Source organism: Vicugna pacos, chromosome 19 (genome assembly GCF_048564905.1).
Source record: "Vicugna pacos chromosome 19, VicPac4, whole genome shotgun sequence".
NCBI lineage: Eukaryota > Metazoa > Chordata > Mammalia > Artiodactyla > Camelidae > Vicugna > Vicugna pacos.
This window is the reverse complement of record NC_133005.1, coordinates 24804488-24828171: the sequence shown is the minus strand read 5'-3', so window position 1 is coordinate 24828171 and position 23684 is coordinate 24804488. Positions and strand designations below refer to the sequence as shown.

The following is a 23684-nucleotide window of genomic DNA, read 5'->3' as shown; positions in this document are numbered from 1 at the left end:
TGCAATTTACTTTGAAATGTAATGTACTTTGAAAGGTTGGGTGAATGGAAGGATGGAGAGCAGCAGGTATGACAGGGCAAGCATAGCAAAGTGTTCGTTATGGAATCCAGGTGTTCTTTGTGTGTGCTTACTATGTAATTATCTCAAATTTCCTGTATGAATATTTTTATAGTTAAATGTTGGGGGAAAATCATACACTTGTAGGATAAAAATTCCACCAGTACAGAAGGATATTGAGTGAATTACAGACAGACAGGTTCCTCATCCCAACCCACTGTATTCCCTGGAGTTTTTAAAAAATTGAAGTCTAGTTGATTTACAATGTTGTGTTAGTTTCTGTTGTACAGCATAGTGATTCAGTTACATATATATATGTATATATATGTACATATATAGAATATATATATATATACACACATATATATATTCTTCTTCATTATAGGTTATTGCAAGACATTGAATGTAGTCCCCTGTGCTCTACAATGGGACCTTGTTGTTTTTCTATTTTATATATAGTAATTTGTATCTGCTAACTCCAAACTCCTAATTTATCACTCCCCACTCCTTTCCCCTTTGGTAACCGTAAGTTTGTTTTCTATGCCTGTGAGTCTGTTTCTGTTTTGTAAGTACTCTCTGGAGTTGTAAGCACTGTAGACACTTCTGTTGATTGAAATAAAATGCACAACCTAAAAGTTGAGAGTGATATTTTATTCAGCAGATTTTCTGAGGACTCAAGCCTGGGACTCAGCATTTCAGATTACTCTAAGAGGCTGTTCCAAAGTGGCAAGGTAGAAGCCAGGATATATGAATTTTTGCAACAAAGACCAGGTAGTCAGAACATCAAAAGATTACTGTTATATAAAACCAGATATCTCAAGTTAAGGAATTTAGTGCTTTTCTGTGTATGGGAAGGTGTAAAGTTCTGGGCTCATCGAAATCATTCCTTTGATATGCACCTAGCTATGTAAGGCCAGTATCCTGTTCCTTCCCATCCTGAGTTCCCTCAGGGGCAACATTGGGGGTGACAGCAGAGGTGGGCTGCCTGCTTGTCTGCATTCTGAGTTCCCTCCGCTCACTGCTGGGGGTGACGGTAGCAGCTGATGACTTGATGGCCACAGCATTCTTTGTTTATTGACATAGCTGGCAATATTTTTTACTCACAGTGCTCCCCCTTGGTCCTAAATTTGACCAATATTTTGGGAGACATTTCATGACCAATTTTGTCCCATGGCACTAGGAAAGCTTATTCTTAGATCAGGCGAAGATTCTGTTGATACACCACTCAGGGTGCTAATTTCTGGATCAGGCCCTTTTGATGATTTAAAATTCTCTGGATAGCCTGTCTTACTAGTCTGTTACTATCAAGAAATATTTTCCCTTGTTGCTTCTTCCCATACTTAGAATCACACTATTAAAATTATTCAATGCAGAGTTATAAATGTGATCTATTCCCTCCAGGTGTCTAGTCATCAATTTTGTTGAAAGCCTGGTTACATACTGGGTAATGTAAGAGACAACAATCTTATAAAATAGGCAGAATATAAGCAATACAGCTAGTAACATTAATAAAGTCATACAAGGCATAACAATCTGGAAACAAAGAACACATGAAGACAATGACTAGTATAAAATCTGGTTGCAATAATCCACAGGAGAACCAGCTGGAGAAGTCAAATTCTGAAAGGATCAGGCAGATAGAAAAAGACAAATGTTTCATCCTTGTTTATAAAGGCATACATTATCAGCTTGTGGTAGGTCATAGCATAAGAGGAAAGGTTTTCTGGAAAATAAAGTTAAAAGGCCAGGATATTTCTCAAAAAGTCATAAAGTTATCGATTATATTTATCATTTCATTTAGTCCCATGTAATTAATTCCTGTTATTTGAATGAAGTCATCAGATTTTCCATTAGAGTTTTATAATTTAAACCAGTTCAGTGGTATGATCTAAAGGTTATCAGATACATGTTGTTTAAAAGTCCCTTTTTATGAATCTTCCTGTCATTTTATAATGTCAACTGAAATAAAATCACACAACATGAGAGTTGTGAGTTAAGTTTTATTTGGGGCAGAATGAGGATTGTGGCCCAGGAGACAGCATCCCAGAGTAAAACAATGGTTGTTTATAAATGACAAGACTTAACACAGCATGGTTAAAGATTTGATTACAATGCAATTAACAAGCAACTTGGAGGGCAGCCACCTGCCAGCTAAGGAGAGAGGCCTCAGAGGAAACCAACCCTGCCGACACCTTGATCTAGGGCTTCCAGCTTCCAGACCTGTGAGAAAATAAATTTGCTGTTTAAGCCATCCAGTCTGTAGTATTTTGTTATGGCAGCCCTAGCAAACTGGTCCCGTGATCATTCATGGGAAATTTACAAAAGTGATGCTGCAGTTGATCATGAGAACTTAACTGATACACATATCCATTCTCAGTGGTCCTGATCCTCAGCCCTTCTGCTTGGCCAAGCAGCTGGTTGGTCACCTGAATGGATGGTACCATAGCAAGTGCTCAGTGTTGGGCCCTGTTGGTGGCAGGTCATATATACCTTCAGTGGCAGTTACTTGATCAGACTTGGCATCCCCAATCTCTAAATCTTATTTCTTCCAGGTCCCTGACTAAATTATTTAGCCATTTGCCTCAGCCACGAGACTATAAGTATTTGGCCATTTCTCTCTTTTCTCAAACTCAGTGACCAAGTGTTCAGCCTGAAGCCTCGCCCGCTGGGAGGATTTCCCCTACATCCTTGTCTTTCAGGGTCACTCCTAAGCAGGGGTATTGAAACGGCATCCACTTGCAACTTACACAGATACAGATACAGAGCTGACCCCTTCATGGACCAGGCTAAGTTTTTTTCCTCCTCCATAAGCTGGTCGAGTGGCCATAGGTGTGAACCAAGGAGGAAGTGTAGGGGCAACACTAGTAGGTGACATGGGAGATGGGTATCTGGGCCACCTATTCATGTAGCTTACTTATGCCCCCTGGACCTTGAGCCCAAGCTAGATGTGCTACTTCTACCTGATGATGGAGTGCTGTTTGTCCTGCCTGACCTTATGACTTGGTGCATGACAGTATCTAGTGCATGATGGGAAGTTCTGGCCTCATGGTCACTTGATGGCCTATGATCAGGTGGCCCTTCTCTACCAGGGGCCAGTAACAGGTCAGGAGCTGTTTTTTTTTTTTTTTCTTCTAACAACGCCCAGTTCTCTGCTGAAGATGGCATGGCCTTGCTCCAGAACTCCAGTGGTCTTCTCTATGACTCTCTCACTGGGGTTTGTCAAACACTCCACGTGGCATCTTTACTTCTAGTACCAGATCACATGGCTTAAGCGACAGTCCTGCTTGAACTGCAGCCTGGAGCTGCTGCAGAGGCCTTGATTGCTCTGGGCTCCACTCAAAACGAGCACAGAGTGGATGCTCAGTAAATGGTCCCCACTGTGAGGGAATGGGATACAGGGCAGGAGTTAGAAATGCAAATACCGGTAGGGTAAGGTTGCCAGAAAAAAATACAGGAAGCCCAGTTAAATTTGGATTTCAGATAAAAGATGAATAATTTATAGTTTAAGTATGTCTCATGCAATATTTGGGACATACTTACACACACACAAAATTTATTGTTTATCTGAAATTCAAACTCAGCTGTGTGTCCTGTATTTATATTGGTAGATCAGGCAACTCTACTTTTGGGGCCGAGCATTTAACAGCGTAAGACAATCTGGTATAATGAATTGGGGGAAAAGGTGAATGCATTTACAATCAGTAGCCAACTGGAGAATAGTTGGCACTTAAAGTAATTTAAAATAAGAATGGAAAACAATGTGCCAGAATTGGCTCGAGGATTATGAGTTTGCAAACTCTGGCAGAGTTTGGGCTCTAGAGTTTGACGTCTGGGATTTGAATCCTGGAGCCACTGCTCGCAAGTAGTATGACCTTGAGCCTTAGAGCCGCCCTGTCTGTGAGGATTAAGTAAGATCCTGCATTTAAAGGGTTTAGCAAGGTGCTGGGCCCCCTATTAATACTAAATGAATGTTCATCTTCAAGATATCTGCTGGGGTGCCATGCAACAGCTCCCTCTAGTGGTCACAGGGCATATGAGTGAGCGCTGGTGCAAGGCTAGGGTGCGGAGGTCTTTATGGTTTCAGAGTGTCCAGTAGCTAGGCTAGCTAGGTATTGGAGAACAGGTCCCCAACGGAGGAGGACTGGTCCCCAGGCTCCCCAGATTCCGGTCATTCACATATCACCTCTGTGATTTCTGCCACATTACCTTTATCTACTTAATATTCTCCTTTGGATTGTCTCTATTTTTAATTAAATCTATTGTAATAGGAAACGTCTCAATTTTCAGTTAAAACCCCCAGAAGCAACTTTCAGAAATAGAAGGTAACCAGCAAGTAGTTACAAATTAAACAGGAAAAATGTCAGGTTTTCCTGGATAATGTGGGGAGAAGAATTGGGGGATCTTCCTCTCAAGAGAGATCATAGCAGATTCACTCAAATTATCGACGACAGGCTAGCTCCCAATTGAGACTGTTCTAGCTGCAGTCAGAGAAGGGGAGAAGAATTAAAAAGAGAACAAAAACCTCTCCCCTTTGTGATTCCAAGTTATTTCATGCTCTGTCTAAAGTCACTCACACTCCAGGGGAAGGACCATCACCACCAGCAGAGACACAGAGGGCAGAGATGTTGGAACTGTGCCCTTCAGCTCCACTTCAATTAGAATGTTTCTGCTTTTATCTGGTTTCGATGTAATGGGAAGGGAAAATTGCTATTAAATGATCAAGACAACAATAATACAAAACCCAAACATTGGCCTGCAGCCACTTCTAGGGAGGCTGAAGATTTTATCTGAGGAGAAAATGCTCATTTGCTTAGGAAAACATGCTCCTGAGCCTTTGGCAGGGATAAGATCTGGAATGGAGAGGGGAATAGTGGTTTTAAAATATGTCCACAAATTTTTTGTTGCTCCCTTCAAAAGGGAGACTAATTCTTCTCCACTTGGGTGTAGAGTGCATTTAGTGACTCACTTCTACAAAAGAGAATATGGCAGAAAGTGATGGTGTGTTACTTTTAAGACGAGGGCATAAAAGGTTCTGCAGCTGCCCCTTTTCTCTTGGATCATTTGCATTGGGGGAGGCCAGCTGCCATGTTGAGGACACTCAAGCAGCCCTGTGGAGAGATCCGAGTGGCCAGGAACCGAGGCCTCCAGCCAACAGCCATGTGCGCAAATCATCCTGGAAGTAGATCCTCCAGCCCTGGTCAAGCTTTTGGAAGATGCAGTCCTGAAATCATTTTAACTACAACCTTATGGGAGGCCCTCATGGGAGAGCCAGAACCACCCAGCTAAGCTGTTTCTATATTCTTGACCCACAGAAACTGTGATATAATAAATGTTTATGGTTTTAAGCCACAAACTTTTGGGATAATTTGTTACACAGCAATAGATAACTAATACAAGGGGGAAACTAAGGAAGCCAAGTATTTAGCTGCAGCATAAATAAAATAGTGCTCTTCCTGGGGAAAGAGTTTTATCTGAAACAAGGACTCAAGTGCGAAAGTCTCCCATTTCACAACTTAGAAGACTGAGTCACAAAGAAGAGGAGTGAATTGTGCCCAGGTTCTCAAATGGGTCCATCAGAGGAGCAGGAACCCTCCCCAGCACCCCTCATCTTTGACCTTGGAGCCTTGGAGATGGGGAGACACAGATGCAGCTTCCAGTTTGTCTTTACTTTTCTCCCCACTCACATCCATCCTCCCTTCCTGTCTGCCTGCCCTGCTGATTTCCAGCTCCACCATCAGATGCAAAGGCAACAGCCTAACAGAGCCCATTCAACCTGCTCCCACAGTCATGTGAGCTGTAGGGATAAGGGATCCCCACAATAAACTCCTTATTACACACATCACCCCTGGTAGTTCTATGCTGATTGCTCCCTGACTGACCTTGTTGCTGATTCCCTCTTGTAGATCAGATCTAGATCCTGGTTGATCTGCACTGGAATCAATGATTCCTTCTAGAAAGATTTTGAAGCTAACTCAGGGCAGCAACGTTTCCTGAGCACCTACTATGTGTCAGGTCTTGCACACATTATTTTGTGTTCACAATAATGCTACATACCATACTACAACACCTCCTTCTACCTTTTTTCCCCAATGATAAAATGAGGCTCAGATAATTTGCTTGAGGTGCTATTCCAGGAAAATGCTGGCATGAATGTTAATAATGGCTTATTTCTTGAGTTTTTACTTGCGTTTTACATGTATTAGCTGATTTAATCCCCACAAGTACCCCTCTGAGATAGGTTCTGTAATTATCCCCTCTTTTTGGATGAAGAGACTGGGAAGGAGGCTTGTGGAAGGAGAATGGCTGGCTGTGGAATGTGAAGGAAGCGATGCCTGCTGCTTTTTGGCCCAGCCCTTAACGATGTCCTGTCCACTGGCCCTCCCTGCCCTGTCTTGGGGACTGAGGGGGTTGCACATTCCAGATGGGATGGCTCCAAGATGGCACATGGGGTGAATGTGTGAGTGAAGAATCAAACTTTACTGAGTCGCTCTGCTGAGGTTTCAGGGCTCCTTTGTTCCTGAAGCACAGCCTTGCTCTGTTCTAACTAATACCACAAAACTTTAGAATTCAATTCTTAAGAAGTGAGCAAATTCTGAGATGTTACTGTTGAGGGTAATTAGTGAAAGATGGAAATGAAGAGTTGGGCATAGACGGCATGAAAACAGGTGGCAGAGAAACTGCAGACGCTTTATGATGAAGACTTGGGAGAGAAGAAGGAAGCTGAGAGACAGTAGACTCAGGCCCTTGTGAGTAAGGGGATGGGGTTGGTGGGGGAGATAAAAGAAGTCAAGTTGTTGAAGTTTGATATTAATGATCAAACAGAGATGTGATGCATGTTGTCAGGGCAGGAAGTCAAGCACACTCCCTCCTGCTTTCCACTGACTGACATTCAAGGCTGACACTGTGGTTCTGCGTGGCTGGTCACTGTGGCTGGGCTGCCTTCCTCCTTTCCTCCTGGGAACGCCTCTGCCAGGCAGCACCCTGTGCTGGATGGGGCCAGTGCCGCCCCCTTGTGTTCCAGAGAGTTCATGATTATGGTGAGACATGAATTCTCCTCTCCCCCTGGTTCATCAACTCCAGCTCATTGATACTTGCCATGTGTGTCCCATGGAGTCTTTCGTGGCCTCTGTAGAATAAGAGAGGAAATGCCATTGGGCAAGGGAGGTGCACAGAGCTCAGGATGAAAGGCAAAGACTGTGAGTGAATTTATCCAGAGATAAGATAGAGCCTACCAGAGCCAGACAGCCTGGGTTTGAATCCTGGCACCACAACTTAGCAGCTGCGTGTCCTTGGCCAAGTGACTCCATCTTTCTGTGTCTCAGGCTTTGCATCTGTGGAATGGGGCAATAACAATACAAACCTCAAGGGTTATTGGGAGGATTAATCAAATTAATCTGTAAGGGATGCTTCCAGCAGAGCCTGGCACTGAGTCAAGGCTCACTGAGTCTGCTCTTGTTATTCACCCTGCCTCTCCTAGCAATGCCTATGGGGGCTGTGGGCTGGTGTTGGGGGACAGAGTTGGGGTGGGGATGGGGATGTTGATGGGGAATGAGAGAGAGCTCCTCTGATCTCCCTCCTGTGGGTCTGGCTGCCTGGGCCCTGCCCCTGCCCCTTCCCCAGCCCCACCTCGCCCAGCTGGGTGACTTTAGGGATTTTACTCAACCTCTCTGTGTCTCTGCAAAGGGAGGCCAATAATAACGGTACCTACCTCAAAGGGCTGTGTGGAGGATTAAATAATCAATTACAGGTACAGCCACAATCACTATGAACCAGAACTTTCCCCTAAGCCTTCTTGAATTTCTTATCCACAGAAACCATGGAACACCATGAGATGAGTATTGTTGTTTAAGCCACTCAATTTTGGGGTGATATGTTACACAGCAGCAGTAACTAAAACATGAACATGAGAGGACCCCTTCTGACTGTTTTGTGACAGAGCAGGGGCAAGACTGAAGGTGTGTCAATGTTCGTCCCAAGTGAAAGCAAGGGATGAAAGCCTGAAGCAGAAGCTGTTCCCAACTGGTAGGAACATTTGAAAGGTAATTTTGTGTCATTTTTTTAGATTCCACCTATAAATGATGCCATGGTATTTGTCTTTCTCTTTCTGGCTTACTTAACAGTATGATAATCTCTAGGTCCATCCATGCGAACTTATTTACAAAACAGAAACAGCATCACAGACACAGAAAACAAACTTATGGTTACCAGGGGGAGGTAGGGGGAGGGATAAATTGGAAGTTTGGGATTTGCAGATACTAACTACTATACGTGAAATAGATAAACAACAAGGCTCTACTGTGTAGCACAGGGAACCACATTCAATATCTTGTAGTAACCTATAATGAAAAAGAATATAAAAAAGAATATATATATGTATAATTGAATCAATGTGCTGACCAGAAATTAATACAACATTGTAAATCGACTATACTTCAATTAAAAAAGGGTAATGATGACAAATTGCTGAAGACTGAATGTAGACTAACTTGAAAGTTAAAGACTTCTGGGCACCTAGTCTTTTTTTTTTTTTTAACATTTTTTATTGATTTATAATCATTTTACAATGTTGTGTCAGATTCCAGTGTAAAGCACAATTTTTCAGTTATACATGAACATATATATATGCATTGTCACATTTTTTTCTCTGTGAGTTACAATAAGATCTTATGTATATTTCCCTGTGCTGTACAGTATAATCTTGTTTTTCTATTCTACAGTTTTGAAATCCCGTCTATCCCTTCCCACCCTCCGCCCCCCTGGCAACCACAAGTTTGTATTCTATGTCTATGAGTCTGTTTCTGTTTTTTATTTATGCTTTGTTTTTTTGTTTTTGTTTTTGTTTTTGTTTTTTAGATTCCACATATGAGCGATCTCATATGGTATTTTTCTTTCTCTTTCTGGCTTACTTCACTTAGAATGACATTCTCCAGGAACATCCATGTTGCCGCAAATGGCGTTATGTTGTTGGTTTTTATGGCTGAATAGTATTTCATTGTATAAATATACCACATCTTCTTTACCCAGTCATCTGTTGATGGACATTTAGGCTGTTTTCATGTCTTGGCTATTGTAAAGAGTGCTGCTATGAACATTGGGGTGCAGGTGTCATCCTGAAGTAGGATTCCTTCCGGATATATGCCCAGGAGCGGGATTCCTGGGTCATATGGTAAGTCTATTCCTAGTCTTTTTAGGAATCTACATGCTGTTTTCCACAGTGGCTGCACCAAACTGCATTCCCACCAGCAGTGTAGGAGGGTTCTCTGGGGACCCAATCTTAAGGTCTGTGTACCATTTTGACAAATGTCCTTGGGGAGAAGACTATTCATGCTGACTGTGTGAACTCTGAGTCAGGTCAAGTAAAGACAGCCTGGAGAATGGGGTCTTCCAGGGACAGTCAACTAATGATAGTTCTCTGGGAAGGTGGCTTTGAAGTTGTTCAAATCAACCATCTTCTGCTTGTCTCCGTGCCTGCCAGGCTACCGGTTTTCACCAAGAGTGTGGACTTTTGGTTTTCAAATCTACTGTGGAGCTAGAGCATGGGAGATAGGTAAGCTAAAATGCCACAAAGCTCGTTGTTCTGACCAAGATTCATCAATTTTTATTGAATGGCCGCCTTGCCATCCCAGATTATTGCAATTCTGGAGAATTTCAAGAGTTCTGAAAAAATTGGTTCTGACAATTTTTGCCCACTTTCTGACCGTTTTCATATAGGAAAGAATTGTTGGAGGCCTTTAATCTGCCATTGCCACTGACAACCTTCTGGAGAGCTTTTGAAATGTGAAAATGTCGCTATTAAAAGTCATAAATGTGTTCTGATTAACCTAGGCACTTGGCAGATTATTTTGTATCCAGGGGAATCTTAGAATAGTTAATTAGGAATTGAAATTGTTCGGGGAGGGAAGGACACATCTGTGGGCTTTAGAAAGAAGTCTAGGGGGCAGTGGGAACATCGGATCCAGAGATGGGCAGTGTGTGTATGTCTAGGCGGGAGTGCAGTTTGGTGCCGTGGTCAGAGGGCAGCAGGACCACATGGGCATGCCTGTCCCTATCCACCGTGATTCTTGGGGCCTCCGTCATGGGGGATCCTCAGTCCTAACGTGAAGTCTGCCCAGAAGGGACAGAAGGTAAATAACTGATGCCTGGGTTCTCTCCAAGCCCCATCAGGTTCTGGTTGCTGGTTTCCAGTCTGAAAGGTCTTTCTGTACTTCAGGTCATTGACTAGATGGTCACAACAATCATTCAGCTGCTTACAGATCTTAACTACTCACCCTGGGTTCAAAGATCTTCTACTTCTGTGAGTGTGGAAGATGCCTCCCCTCTTAAATCCTTTCCCTATGTGAAAGGTAATTTTGTGTAAACTTCTTGCCGTTCTGAATCTGCTCATTCCCACAAGGCCGGGGGCTCTCCCAAAGAGCAAGGGACGGGTTTTCTGTGAAGTCTATGATATGTCAGTCCTTAATTTGCCTTCTTGTTCTCTGTGACCTTGTGCACGTCATTCACATACAACCCAAGGCCTCATCTGTGCAGTGAAAGGATTGGGCTGAAAGCTGAAAGGTCCTCTAAGGACCTCAAACAATGATAGCATATTTATTTTTTATTTGGGGGACAAACTCCCCCAATCTGGTTTGCTCTGTTCTTCCTTCTTGCGTCCATCTTTTTCATAAATCTTATCTGCATTCAGTCTCAACTTCCTCACATCCCTTGTCTTCTCCGTTCCTTTAAAGTCAGGCTTCTTCCTCTAAAAATATCACTCTTACCCAGGGCGTCAATCATCTTTTCACCCGCAACTCCAATGACCCGTTCCTGAGCTTATCTTTCCCAAGTCTTTCAGCAATGAACACTTTGGACCCCAGTTTGTCCTTCCTCCTACACTTCTTCCTTGCCATCTTTGTCACCCTCTTGCTGAGAGAACAGAGAAGAGGCCAGTGTGACTGGATGCACGAATGCAGAAGAGGACTGGTGGATGGCTTGTACCCATCAGCTTCCTGGACCCGTCCCTCGGGGTCTCCCAGGCACTTCCAGGCAGTGTGGCCACAGCTAAAGGATAACCTTCCTGCCAGAATCAGCTCATCTCCCACATTTACAGTTACCTTTGGGATCCCTCACCTGAGGCATGGGAGGGAGCCTCACTGCTCACTCACCTACACCCTTGTAAGTCCACCTCCTGAACACCTCTCTGCTCTGCCATTTTCACATCTTGTGTGGTAACCTGGCATGTCATCATCTCTGCCTGGAGAGTTATGTCTACCCAAAGGCCTGTCCACCCAGCCTAAGGACCACAGAGCAGTCACTCTGAAATCCACACTCATTCGAACACCTTCCTGTTCTGCTTAAGGCCAGTAAGATCTCCAGTGTAAGGTCCAAACTCTGGTCCACGGCTCCACCCCCCCTCCCCAGACCAGGCCTCTTTCCAGCCTCTGAGCCCTCAAGTGATGGTGAGGAGTGACGAGGCTCCTCATACAGAGAAAGCAATTTTATTTTGCAGGGAACATGGAAAGGAACACATGCGTGGTGGGAAAGCCGGGAGAGCTGTTTCCTTGGGGAGAAGGCTGCTCTGGTCTCCAAACGTGGCTGTGTCATTGTCTGGGACTTGGGCCAGCCTGCTGTGAGCCCTCAGCAGCCTAGCAGTGGATCAAGCAGCAGGAAGTGTTTCTGCTGGGAGAAGACCCCAAGCGGAATGGAGAGTCAAGGTCACTGACTCTTGTTGGTATTGACCCATCGTCAAACCTGACTCCAGGGTTGGGAGGAGGCTGAGACCCTGGGCCTCGGGTGTCTTTTTTCAGCCACAAGCGGAGCCCAGGCCCAGGGTCAGGGGGCTCCTTGTGTGTATGTTTGAGTGAGTGTGTGTCTGTGTGTTCACATGTACTTGTGTGTGGTGAGTTTGCATATGTGTGTGTGTGTGTGTTGATGTGAGTGTGTGGGCTGGAGTGTGTGTGTGTATGTGTGTTTCTCTTTGTAGCTGTGTTGTGGTGCCGCCTCTGTCTCTCCACCTCTGTCAGCATTTCTGTGGGCTTCTCTGTGCCCCTCTGTGTGTGTCTACATGGCTGTTGGTCCCTCTCTTTGGATGGTACTGTCCCAAATCCCCCTGCTGCCCCTACTAGAAGAACAGCCAGCCCCCTGAATCCTGGGGAGTGGGGAGCAGCCTCACCAGCTCAGCAGAGGCCAGGCCCTTTCCCAGAAGGCTTAGACCTTGATGACAAGTTGGCCGGAGATCAGCTTACCTGGAAAATGGAAAAAAAAACAAACAAACAGGCAACCACAGTTGAGAGTGATGGTCTCAGTGTGAAGGAGTCCAGGGACCTCCATCTTCCCCTGGAGGCCTGGGGCCGGGGAACGGGAACTCTGAGATGCAGTCAAGCTGAGAATGGTCTTAGAGAGGCCACATGTCCCCCACCAGCCAGCCCAATTCTCAGTGTCAGGGACGACAGGGAGAGACAGGGCCTAAGCCTCAACAGTATCTGGATAATTCAAGGCAAAAAAGAGACTTGGAATGGAGAGAGTTTGAGGCTGGAGGGACCCAGCTGTCCTACAATATGCAGGACAGGGCTCCTTGGGGGACATCACTGCTCCTGCAGAGGGGAGGGAGAGCCTGGGAGTGGGACCTTACCGACAAGGGACTGCACCAAGGAGACATCCAAGTGGCTGAGAGCCTCATTGACCAGAGGGCACACCTGTCCCGAGGTAGAGAGGGGAGTTAGGCCAAGTGGCACCTTAGGGAGACCCCAAGGTTGATATTCTGGGGAGATTTTCTGTCATTTTTCTGTGTCTGAGAGTGTTTGCTTCTAAACAAGCCCACAGATGAGCGCTCACACTTCCATACTGGGCAGAAGAAGAAACTGAAGGCGCGTGTGTGGGGTGCCCGATCACACAGGGGGCTGTTGTTCATTCTGTGATCTGACATGTTTCTGAACCGGGTGAACTGCTCTGGGAGTGATGAGTATCTGGTTGTAGGAGACACCCAAGCATAGGCTAGGTGAGCACTTGTCTGCAGCCATGGCGGGGTGGGCTGGGAGCTTCCTGGGGCAGGAGCCAATCTGTTTCAGCTGTAGTGTGGACACGCACAGGGCCTGGCCCAGAGCAGAAACCAGTCAATGCATTTTGAAGGATGGAAATAAGAAACATGGACAGATGGAACAATGGACAGATAGACCAATAGATGGAATTTATTTATTCAGCCGAAGGGCTCAGAGAAGCTAATCCCAGGGGCCACTTTCAGCCAAGGATAAGGAGCCTCCACTTTTACCCTACTTACTTTGCCCTGCACCAGCTCAGGAAGGGATTTATCCAGGATCCTGGTGATGCTGTCAAGAAGGTTTTGAGCAGGGAGGGAGACAGGTCTGCAAGAGAAAAGCCATGGGCAGTGCAGAGGCCTGGGCTTGGTAAGGAGAAGCCTTCAGAGGGCCACTGTGCCCACTGCAGTCTCAGCACGGAGTTACAGGAACGGGGCCTCGTCCATCCACACTGACATGCAGGCAGGCAAGGGGCCCATGCAAAGGGAGTGACCCCCGACAGCAGTGCATTCACCAGGTACATAGAGAATAAACACAAAGTGCCAGCACACAGTAGACTTTGTTCAGTAAGACTTTGTGGAATTCATAAATGAGTGAACAGTACTTAGTATGTCATTATCATGAGGCTTCAGTGAGACGATATGTGTGATGCACGATCTAGGTGTTCAGTAAATATTAGCCATGACGGAGAAAACTCCTAAATTCAGGCCTTTGTCTACCTTGCTACAGTAACTGAAGTAAGTAACTCAGGCAGGTTCCATAGCTATTTTACCCCTTCTTGGGACAAAGCACATTCACACCTAGTATCTTTGGGGATTCCATCAAGAACTCCATGTAGCTCCATATTACAGTTATCTGAGTAAGTTGAGACTCAAGCTGGGGAAGCACTGCCCAGATTCACTCAGGAAGCTCTCCACCTCTCCCCATTCCCCACTGGAAGATGGGGCTTGAACACAGATTCTCCTTGCTTAATCCAGCATAAAACTGGTCAGCCTAGCCTAAGAGGGGTAAGTGACAATTTACCTATTCATTCATCCAGCCATCCACCCATCCATCCCTCTATCTGTCTTCTCTCCCTTCCATCCTCCACTCATCCATTCTCCCATTCTTCCATCTTCCCAACCATCCATCCATCATCCCATCCTATTGTCTCTGGGCAGGAGCAGCCACCCCTCTGGCCTCACCCATCAAGCAGGGAGATTTCCAGGCTGCCAGGGGAGTGAGTGCAGTCGCCAAGGACCAGGTGGACATTCTTCTGGTCATCTTCCACAGCTTTGACCTCTGCAGTGATGTTTAGCTTCACCTTCAGCTTTAACAGACTTCCGACCAGGGGCCTGCAGAGGAGATCATCTGTTGCATCTGTTCCAACCACATCCCAAGGCAGAAGAGGCTTTTCCCCTTGACAGGAATGCCAGCCTCGCCTCACTCCATCTTGCCCACGGCTGTACTCATCTCATTTTCCAGTAGGGGAAACCAAGGCTCAAAGAGGTTGAATGAATTTCCCAAGTGACCCAAGGTCACTCAACATGGCAACAAATGAACCAAAGTTGAAGAATCAGTCTGTTATGTAGACTCCAACACCCTTTTTTGGCTACCCATGGTCATCTTTGGTGAGCCATCCTCCCATGCCCCCTTGGGGCCCACTCACGTTTTCACATTGATGACCAGGCCCAAGGGGATGGTGACATAGAGACGAAGGTCATCAGGGTTCTGCACAAGGCCAAGTTCCAGCAGCTGGGGATCAGTAATCTTCAAACTGCCCAGGGAGAAACATTGGAGGGGAAACATTCAATTCTCCAGCCCTAAACCTAGAAAGCACATTTAACCCAATCTTACCCATCCAAGAGGTGGAGCTACCCATGAGGTGGGATGGAGGAGACAGGAGGGGAGTCTTGCAGCAAAAGACACATGGGTTTTGAGTCCCACATCAGATGTTCCCTAGCTATGCCCTGGGTCTGATCCTGACACACACATGGCCATCTCCTCACCACAAGTCTATGAGGTATTCCAGGATAGAGACTGGGTCTGGATTATATTTGCAGCCCGTGTGCCAGCTCAGAGCCTTACAAAGAAAAGGGCTACTCCATATTGGTTGACTCTGTGGACTGATGAACAGATAGGTAGATGGATATGTGGGTGGATGTGTGTAAGTAAAGTGATTAGACGGAAGGGAGGATGGACAAATGGGTGTATGGGTGGTAAGTGGATGAGAGGATGATGTATGGGCAACTGGAGTAAGTCCTTCACAAACACTTGTGGGTAGGAATCACTTATTCTGCCCCTCCTTCAATGGCAGCTCAATTAACAATGTTTATCATGGAGATCAAGGAGCAGGAAGTAGGGGGGAGTGGAGAGAGGTTGGGAGTAAGCCTCTTTTCTCTGAGCTAACCACTGTGCCAAGTGATTTACACCCTCTTCAGTCCTCCCAATAATCTTTCTCTGTGGGTACCATAATCTTCATTTTGCACGTGGAGAAACCAAGCCCAGAGAGACTGAGTACCTTGTCCCTGGTCATCCAGCAGGGACATGGTTAATAGAAACATCAAACTCAAGGCTATTTGTCTGTCTTTGAGTTACGGGCAAACACCTGAGTGGGTAGGAATTTGGAAAGTGGCTTTTATCAAGCCCATGAAGGACCCAGGCTTTGCCTGCCCACTGGCCTCAAGCCCTTTCATCATTGCTCCTTGCTTAGAGAGCTCTTAGGTGGCTCCTGGATTGTTCATATTGGATAGATTGTTCCATGGACATCACATGATGATGTAATTGAGGAGAGCATCTTACACTTTCTTGCTTACATCAAAGGCCACCGTGTTCTAAGGGATTTCACAGGTAAGGAGAACAAAATTACCATGGTGTAGAGGAAAAGGCCTTGGCTTTGGACTTAAGTAAATTAGAGGTAGATCTCCTTATTCTAGTGGTGTGAGTACAGGCAGCTTTCTGGGCCTTGGTTTTTCTATCTGTAAACTGGGGATTATTAAATTGACCTCAGAGGGTTAGAGTGAGGATTACAGATGATGCTGGGGACTCAGGACTGGGGACAATTGCTGTTTCAAGAGGGCTGGTGTTCCCTGCTAGACTGTGAGAAGGGTCTCAGACTGAGTCCTGGCCTCATGTTCAGACCACCACCCTCCCTCCTTCAGGGCCACTGCCTGGGGCCGTCACATCTCCAATGGGGGTTCTCGGGGCGGGGGGGGGGTGTCCCAGGCCCTATTTTAGGGCTACTCACTCAATGATATTGTTCAAGAGAGAGGTCACTGAATTCACTTTCCTAAACAGGCCTCCCACCAGGCCACTGGAAGCATCCGCTCCAGACTTCAGGGTGTCCAAGAGCGGAAGCTTTTGGAGACTGTTCAACAGACCCCCAGAGAGCAGGTTGTCGCTGAGACCTGGAAATGGAGATGGGGTCCTTGGGGGTCAGATATGACAATTACGAGTCTTCAGTCCTCTCCCCTTTTGCCCCCATCTTCCCAACCACTGGATAGTTGGACACACACACACACACACACACATATGCACACATATACACACCTGAAAGTGTTGTCACAGACCCTCACTTACCACTAATCAAACTTGCAGGAAGATCTGAAAGAGTCGAAATAGGAACCGCGGGCAAGTTGTCGTCCAGGGGCAGTGCTCCCAACTGTGCCGTGGTCTGGGCCAGCAGCCCACAGAAGACAATGAGGCCCGCAATTTGAAACATTTTCTCTCTTGGTATCTATGGACAGGATGTCAGGTCCAACGTGGCATGGGGACCAGAGAGGAATTCATCCGCTGCCTACCCCCATCCCCAGCACACCAGGGAGTGGATATCAACAGCTAACACCACTCAGCCTTTCCTCAGTGCCAGGAGCCAGGCAGAGTGCTCCACACTCAGTGACTGATTCCATCTTTACCCTCAGAGGTAGGCCCTCATCACCTGCATTGCACCGGTGAGGAAATGGGGGCCTAGTGAGTTTAGGTAAGTCTCCCCAAGGTCACAAGTACACAATGGGGATAGAAGTTGAAGCCAGATCTCTCTGACCCAGAAGCCTCTGTTTAAGTGACCATCAGATTTCCTCTCCAACTGGCCTTGCTCACAATGGCTTGAATCAGGCAAAGCAAATTAAAAGGCTTAAACATGCTAGTGGCTGAGGAACTGGACTGCTTTGCCACCATCCTTCCTAAGTCTTTTGGTCTGTGTGTAGCCTGTGAGGGTTTGTGGAAGCCCTTGCAAGTCATGAGAATATCAAAGGTGGCATGGTTGTAGCTACCATCTCATCCAGACGACTGTTTGGAAATACTGGGACCATCCAAAGTCCTCACTGCACAAGGAGAACCAGAGGACCAGAGAGGGGTAGTGACTTTCCCAACACCACACAGCAAACTGATGGTAGAGTTGTGGTTGGAGGTAGGTCTCCCTCCTACCCCCGACCCCTACCCCAAAACATACACACTATCTTTTCCATGACTTTCTTTTCTCCCTCAAGATGACCTAGAGGAACTTGTGGGCCAGCCCCTGACATCTGCTTGTCTTGTGCACCAGTCCCTTCCCAGCCCGCCAGCGCTCTCAAGGGTCTATTTGGAAGCCAGAAAATGTGTCCAAAGATGGAGCTAGTTTCCACACTTTGGAGACACTTGGCTGCTTTGGACAAAATTCCATCAATTGGCTGATTTGACCAAAGTGCTATCATTGCTGTGGCTGAAATCAGAAGGGCTTTTTGTTCTGAAGAGACAATTGTGGCCTCCCTGGGGAGGTGAACTTGGCTTGTGGCCTCTGAATCTCTTTTGGGCAAGAGATCTTTTAGCTAATGGAAGCTAAGGATTGTTGGTCTCAGAAAAATGTACAAAATTGGGTAGATTTTAGGTTTGTAGCTAATGGTCTGAATCCACAATGACAGCCTCAAGTTAAGACTCTTGCCATAGAGATTTGGATTTAGGGCATGAGGAGCGGGCCCACGAGAGAACGCTAATGTGGAATTCAGCAGTGCGCCTACAGCCACCTGCTCCCCAGCGCCTTCAAACAGCCTGCTGCCAAACACTTCTACGTCAATGTTACTGGTCTCTTAGGGAAGCAGAGTGAAGAAGGGCCACCCCCATCTCCCCAAAATGGCCAGTCCTGTTTCTCTTGAAAGACCCCCAAAGAGTGATGCTAAACGCGGTCAGCCAGTGCTACCCCACAGCGAGGAGGTGGCACCTCTGCCGCTCGGAGCCGGGGTAGAATGGGCGGATCTAACCTGGGCTTCTCGGAGGTCCCGGTGGCTGTCCTAGTCTCCTCTTCCCTCTCCTGCTTGCTTTGGTCGAGGAGGCAGCCTCTTTTATAGTGTGGAAATCAGGAAACATGTGATCAGATTATGGGTTTCTAGCAATTCAGAATTCTGCAATCTGGTGGTGTCTTTCAGCGCTCTCCAAAGTAAATAATTGCCAATCACATTCATAGGTGGAACAGTTAAGCTGTTTGATTGACAAGAGAACAACTTGAGATGGGAATGTAACTTAAGACTTTATGGTTTATGAGTCGGGCTGGGGCTGGGCACCCACACTCCAAGGTGACCTGGAAGATCACATTTGGAACACCAGGAGAGGCAGCTGGCGGAGCCTGGGAAGGCACCTTGGTCTCATATCCAGGCTCTTTCTCACTCCTGGTCCACTGATTTTTCTCCAATTGGAGGCTTCTTGTTCCCAGCGAGTCAAAAAAGAGTCAAACTGCCTCTGATTTCCCTACATCTGGGATGCCCCTCAGTTCCGGGGCAGGGGTCTTCTGGCTTCTGAACCCCAGTTGCCTTACAGTCACATGCTGGGAGCTAGACAGAACCCCGGGAGGGAAAGATTACTGCTCCTCCTTTGCAGAGGAGGAAACTGAGGCCTGGCAGGCCAAGTGTCCAGGGATGCAGCGAGGACGGGGCACAGTTAGGACTCAACTCTTCAGGTGATAATGACAACAAACCCAGTGTCAACAGCTAACACTTACAGAGCTCCCGCTGAATACCAGTCCTGGCACTGTTTTTCACATGTAGCCCCTCACGAATCCTCACAACCCTGTGTGGGGTGGCTGTGAGCACCCCATGTTACAAGGGGGAAACTGAGGCTCTCCCGAGTGTGAGGTGACACGTCCAGAGTCGCACAGTGGGCATGGAGCCCAGGCATCCACACTCTAGTCCTTTCTCTTAATCAGTTGGCTGAGAGGTGAGAACACCTTCCACATGCCCAGAGCATTTTACGTCCCCACGTGTGTGAATGTCACGCTCCCACGCCTCCCACTTTGCAGAAAAGGCTTTCCAGTTTCCCAGGCCTGTGGGACTGTGTGGCATCCTGGTCTTTGCCCTGACCCTTTCTTTTTCCTTCCCCAAATGAAGTAATAAGGCCTTTGTCCCCCTGCTTGGGCCGTTGGGGTCTATTTTACAGATGGTAAAACGGAGACACAGGGAAGTCATGGTCTTAATCCGGTGACAGCAGCTCTTGCCCTGCAAAACTAAACCCCTTATAATCAAAAGCAGAGAGAGAATGAGGAAATGTACATTTATTGAGCGCTTACTATGTGCCACGTGCTCTTCATATTTGAATTTCGTCTTTGTCGGGAGTGGTTATTGTTGAACCTTAAATGTCAGATAAGAAGATTGAGGTTCAGAGAGGGTGATTACTTCCTAAAGACACACAGTGAATGAGTGGCGGGGTCAGAACTCGCCCCCGTGTCTAATGCCCATGTAATCAGTGAGCCACGCTGCCTTCCCCTCCTGCCAGACCCTCACTGGAACTGCTCCCACTTGCTGTGAGTCCGGCCAGTGCCTCTGAGGGGCCGGAGCCGTGGCTTTGAACTCAAATATCCACTCACACACTCACGAGACTCTTCCCATAGCTTGTAGGTCATCCTCGAAGGGGTCCTAGTTTTTGGTTATCTTGGTACAACTCTTGTGGGTTGAGTCAGGTTTCTGCTATCTTTGGGGGAAAACGGAGGCAGATAAGTCAAGGAATGGGCTCAAGTTGGTGCAGCGAGTTTCGGGACAGCTCACCGCTGCTGGTTTGAAGCCAGGAGGCTGTTTGTGTTATGACAGAAAGGAGATGGATTTGGGCTCACATGGCTCTGGTTCAGATCCTGTGACCCTGGGAAAGTCACTCCAATCTTTTGACCTTCAGTTTCCTCATCTGTAAAATGAGAGGGTGATATTTACCTCAAAGGCCAGTGGGGGATAATATCTGGGGAGGTGCGTGAATTTTGGTTCATAAACTCATGTGTCTACGTGTTTCTTTTTTTTTTTCTAATGTGTGTATAGTTTACTTAGCATTTCAAATGTCATTTTGCTAAGTAACAGAAACTTCCCCATTTCCCTCTGGGGTTTTATTTCTGTTCCGGGGGTTTTATTTGTGCCAAGGCATCTGAAAGAGGCTGCCCTGTCCCTGTTTTGACTGGAGATATAGAGACAGTCATAGGCCATCTGGTCTCTTGACTGCTGAGTCCATGTGCTTTGCTTCCCTTCTGTCCAAGAAGCCCCTTTGAATTTAGCATTTACTTTTCACTCTGTTGCAGGACACCCCAAATTTTCTGCATCTCGATTCCTTGGGCCACAAGCAGGACCATGGGGGCACTGCCCCAGACCATCTGCCTGGACCACTGAGACCCTCCAGTTAACCTTCTCTCCCTGGGGTCCCCTCTCCAGGCTCTGGAAGGGAACATGGGCACAGTAACTCTTTCTCTTGAATCCGTACCAACACAACATGGGAAATTTTTTAGTCTTGAAGGCAGGAAATCTTGCTTCAATTCCTTCAATGTTGCCATTCTTTTTTTTCGAATTTTTTTTTGTAGGGGGAGGTCATTAGATCTATTCATTTATTATTAGTTTTGTTTGTTTGTTTTTTTAATGGAGGTACTGGGGATTGAACCCAGGACCTCATGCATGCTAAGCTTGTGCTCTACCATTTGAGCTACACCTTTCCCCACAATGTTGGTATTCTTAATGTCCCCTATGTTCCAAGTTTTGAACTTGAGAAACCCAGGCTTAAAAATTAAAAATAAAACCTACAGTAAAATTAACTATTTTTTTTTTTTTGGTGCACAAGTCAAATGAGTTTTAACGTGTGAAAAGTTCTAGGTAACCACCATAATAATCAGGATACAGAACAGTTCATCACCCCCCCAAACACTCTCATGCTGCCCTTTCATAGTCACACCCTCCCTCCCCTTCCCCTCAACAGACCAACACTGATTTGTTCTCTTTCACTACTGTTTTGTCTGAGACCAGGCTTTGGAGACTCAAAAGCCTTCTCTCTGCTTTTACTGAAGTTGTCCTTCCTTGAAGCCACAGGTGCTGCCTCTTCCACTGCCTAGAGCAGTGCAAGGGTTATGGGGCACAGGAAATGTGGACAGGCACGTAGCTGACATTTCAGGGCAGTGCTTTCCGCATTGGTGATGTCAGTGACATCAATGCCTTCCCAGTTTGTTTCTCAGAAACTGGAGGTCACGCCCTTTCCTTCCTACACATCAGATTGTGATGGCGTTTGGGAGTCTGTACTGGTGACATTTTGTGAATCAAGAGATCCATTTTTAAAGGGCAGAGTTAATTTTATGTTTCAAGAGACTGAACTACGTATGCAAGATCTGTTCTCCGGAACGTGGGAGTGGGATGCTGGTTTCTTCCCTGGGAGATGGAACTCTGCAATGGAAGGGCATGGAAGTCACGAGCACAGACAGTTATGAGCTGGGCCTGGAGCAAGCTTCTGAGTATTGGGGGCTAAATTTCTGCTTAAATTACCCGCGAACCTGGACCCCGGTGTCATAATGGAGCTCTGTTGTGCGACAGGGTCTTCCAGGAGAAAACATGAGTCTACAGCTCTGTGAGCCTTAAAATAAAAGAAAATCAAATTTGAGAAACCTAAGGGGGCCCCTTGAGAAAGCCACCCCCGGAAGGTGTCGAGGGGAAGGCACACAAAACCTGTCCCCACCCAGGGACCAGGTAAGCTTGCCAGAGGACGGGGCCCAGCACTGCCATGTGTGCTCTTTGAATCATGAGGAGGAAAACCCCCGTAAACTCAAGGCTGTCAAAGGGAATCCTTTGTGTGAACCTGGGCGTTTAGGGTTACAAACCTCTGGTGAGGCATTTCAGCTTAGGGAGTCTGACCTGAAAGATGGAGACATGAGTATCTCATCTCATGAGCTGTTGACACTTCCTTGTTTGAGCTTGTCGACCTAGCTGAACTCATGTTGCATCACTTTCCACTCAGTGCAGGGTGTGTGTGTCAGGGAGGGTGTTAGGAGGACAGGAGGGAAGACTGAAGGGGCGATCACTGTGGTCAAGACTGTGGGCTCTGGAATCTGGCTGCCTGGGTGCTGTCCACTTGGTCATTTCCTGGCTCTGTGACCTTGGGCAAGTGGCTTTCTCTCTCTGAGCCTCAGAGGCCTCATGCATAAACAGGGTTGCAGTTTTGTATTTCTTGAGGTTGCTGTGAGGATTTGACAAGATGCTGAATGTAAGTTCATAGCACCAAGCTTGGCACATGCCGGCACATGTGGTGCTACTATTATTAATGTGCATGTGTGTTATTCTGCCTTGATTTCTCAGTATGTTTTCCCTTCCCTTGGGTGGAAGAGGGAAGGAATCGATATTTAAGAATTGAATAGTCATTAGTCAAATAATTAATGAATTATGTGGCTTTTAGTAAGCATTTCCTCTAGGAGTTTGGGATTAACAGATACACATTACTATATATAAAATAAATAAACAACAAGGACCTATTATATAGCACAGGGAACTATTTCTTGTAATGAGCTGTAATGGAAAAGAATCTGAATATATACATATGCATGTATAACTGAATCGCTTTGCTGTACCTGAAACTAACACTGTAAATTGATTACACTTCAATAAAAAATAGGAATTAAAAAATGTAAAGATTAAAAAATAAGCATTTCCTATGGAGCTAGTGCATGCTAAACATATTGCAAAATTTTTTTTCACATACTCCTACAAACATCTTGCATGGTAAATGCTTTTTCTTTTCAAACTTTTTTTTTGGTTTAAGTAAAACATACAGAAGAAAGATGCACAGAAGTGAATAGTTCAATGAATTTTTGCAAACTGAACACCCTCCCCATAATGAGTACTCAGATCAGGAAACAGAACGTTACCAACCCTCCAGAAGCTCCTCACGCCCCTCCCATTCACTAACCCTCTCCCCGAGGGTGACCATTCTCTGGATCTCTGACAGGATGGAGCAGGTTGGCTGGTTTTGAGCTTCATGTAAATGGGAGATGTGTGCTTTTTTCGCTCCTGGTTTCGTTAGGTGTGTGAGAGCCATCCGTGTGGTGGTGTGTGGGTGTAGGTCATGTTCATTACTGTAGAGCATTCTGCTGGTGACTTTCCTGCAAGACACTTACCCACTCTATTTACCCATTGTTTTGATAGACATTTAGTGAGTTTTTGCTTTGGGGCTGTTATGACTACCTCTACTATGAACCACCTTGGACATGTCCTGCAGTGGCCACGTACACGTGTTTCCAGGGTGCATGTACCTAGGCATGGGATTTTGGGTTGGGGGAGTTATAGGCTGCACTTCAGAAGATGCTGTAACCGAGTTGTATAAAGTGCTGGCACAACTCACCTCCCACCAGCAGTCTGAAGGCTCCCATTGCTCCATCTCCTGGAAGAT

At 46.3% G+C, this 23684-nt stretch overlaps 1 protein-coding gene across 1 annotated transcript; it reads right to left on the bottom strand.

The window, feature by feature from the left end:
• Window positions 1-11515: 11515 nt before the first annotated feature.
• On the bottom strand, window positions 11516-22916 carry LOC102528344 (BPI fold-containing family A member 1). Its single transcript, XM_006202743.3, has 14 exons — window positions 22157-22916; window positions 21791-21878; window positions 20119-20186; window positions 19876-19979; window positions 19579-19639; window positions 18281-18358; window positions 16626-16782; window positions 16294-16453; window positions 14716-14823; window positions 14252-14401; window positions 13310-13394; window positions 12665-12728; window positions 12206-12278; window positions 11516-11709 (listed from the first exon to the last, which is right to left on the bottom strand). Exons 7-13 carry the CDS (start codon window positions 16765-16767, stop codon window positions 12241-12243), a joined length of 747 nt encoding a protein of 248 aa, XP_006202805.1. The 5' UTR covers window positions 16768-16782; window positions 18281-18358; window positions 19579-19639; window positions 19876-19979; window positions 20119-20186; window positions 21791-21878; window positions 22157-22916; the 3' UTR covers window positions 11516-11709; window positions 12206-12240.
• Window positions 22917-23684: the final 768 nt, after the last annotated feature.

Excerpts from the sequence above, each read along its gene's own strand:
- LOC102528344 (XM_006202743.3), bottom strand. The coding sequence starts at position 16,767 with ATGTTTCAAATTGCGGGCCTCATTGTCTTCTGTGGGCTGCTGGCCCAG. Across the intron at positions 14,824-16,293 it reads CTCTTGAACAATATCATTGA|TTTGAAGATTACTGATCCCC; the intron begins GTGAGTAGCCCT and ends CTCCCTGGGCAG. Across the intron at positions 12,729-13,309 it reads CTGAGCTGGTGCAGGGCAAA|GTGTGCCCTCTGGTCAATGA; the intron begins GTAAGTAGGGTA and ends ACCTCGGGACAG.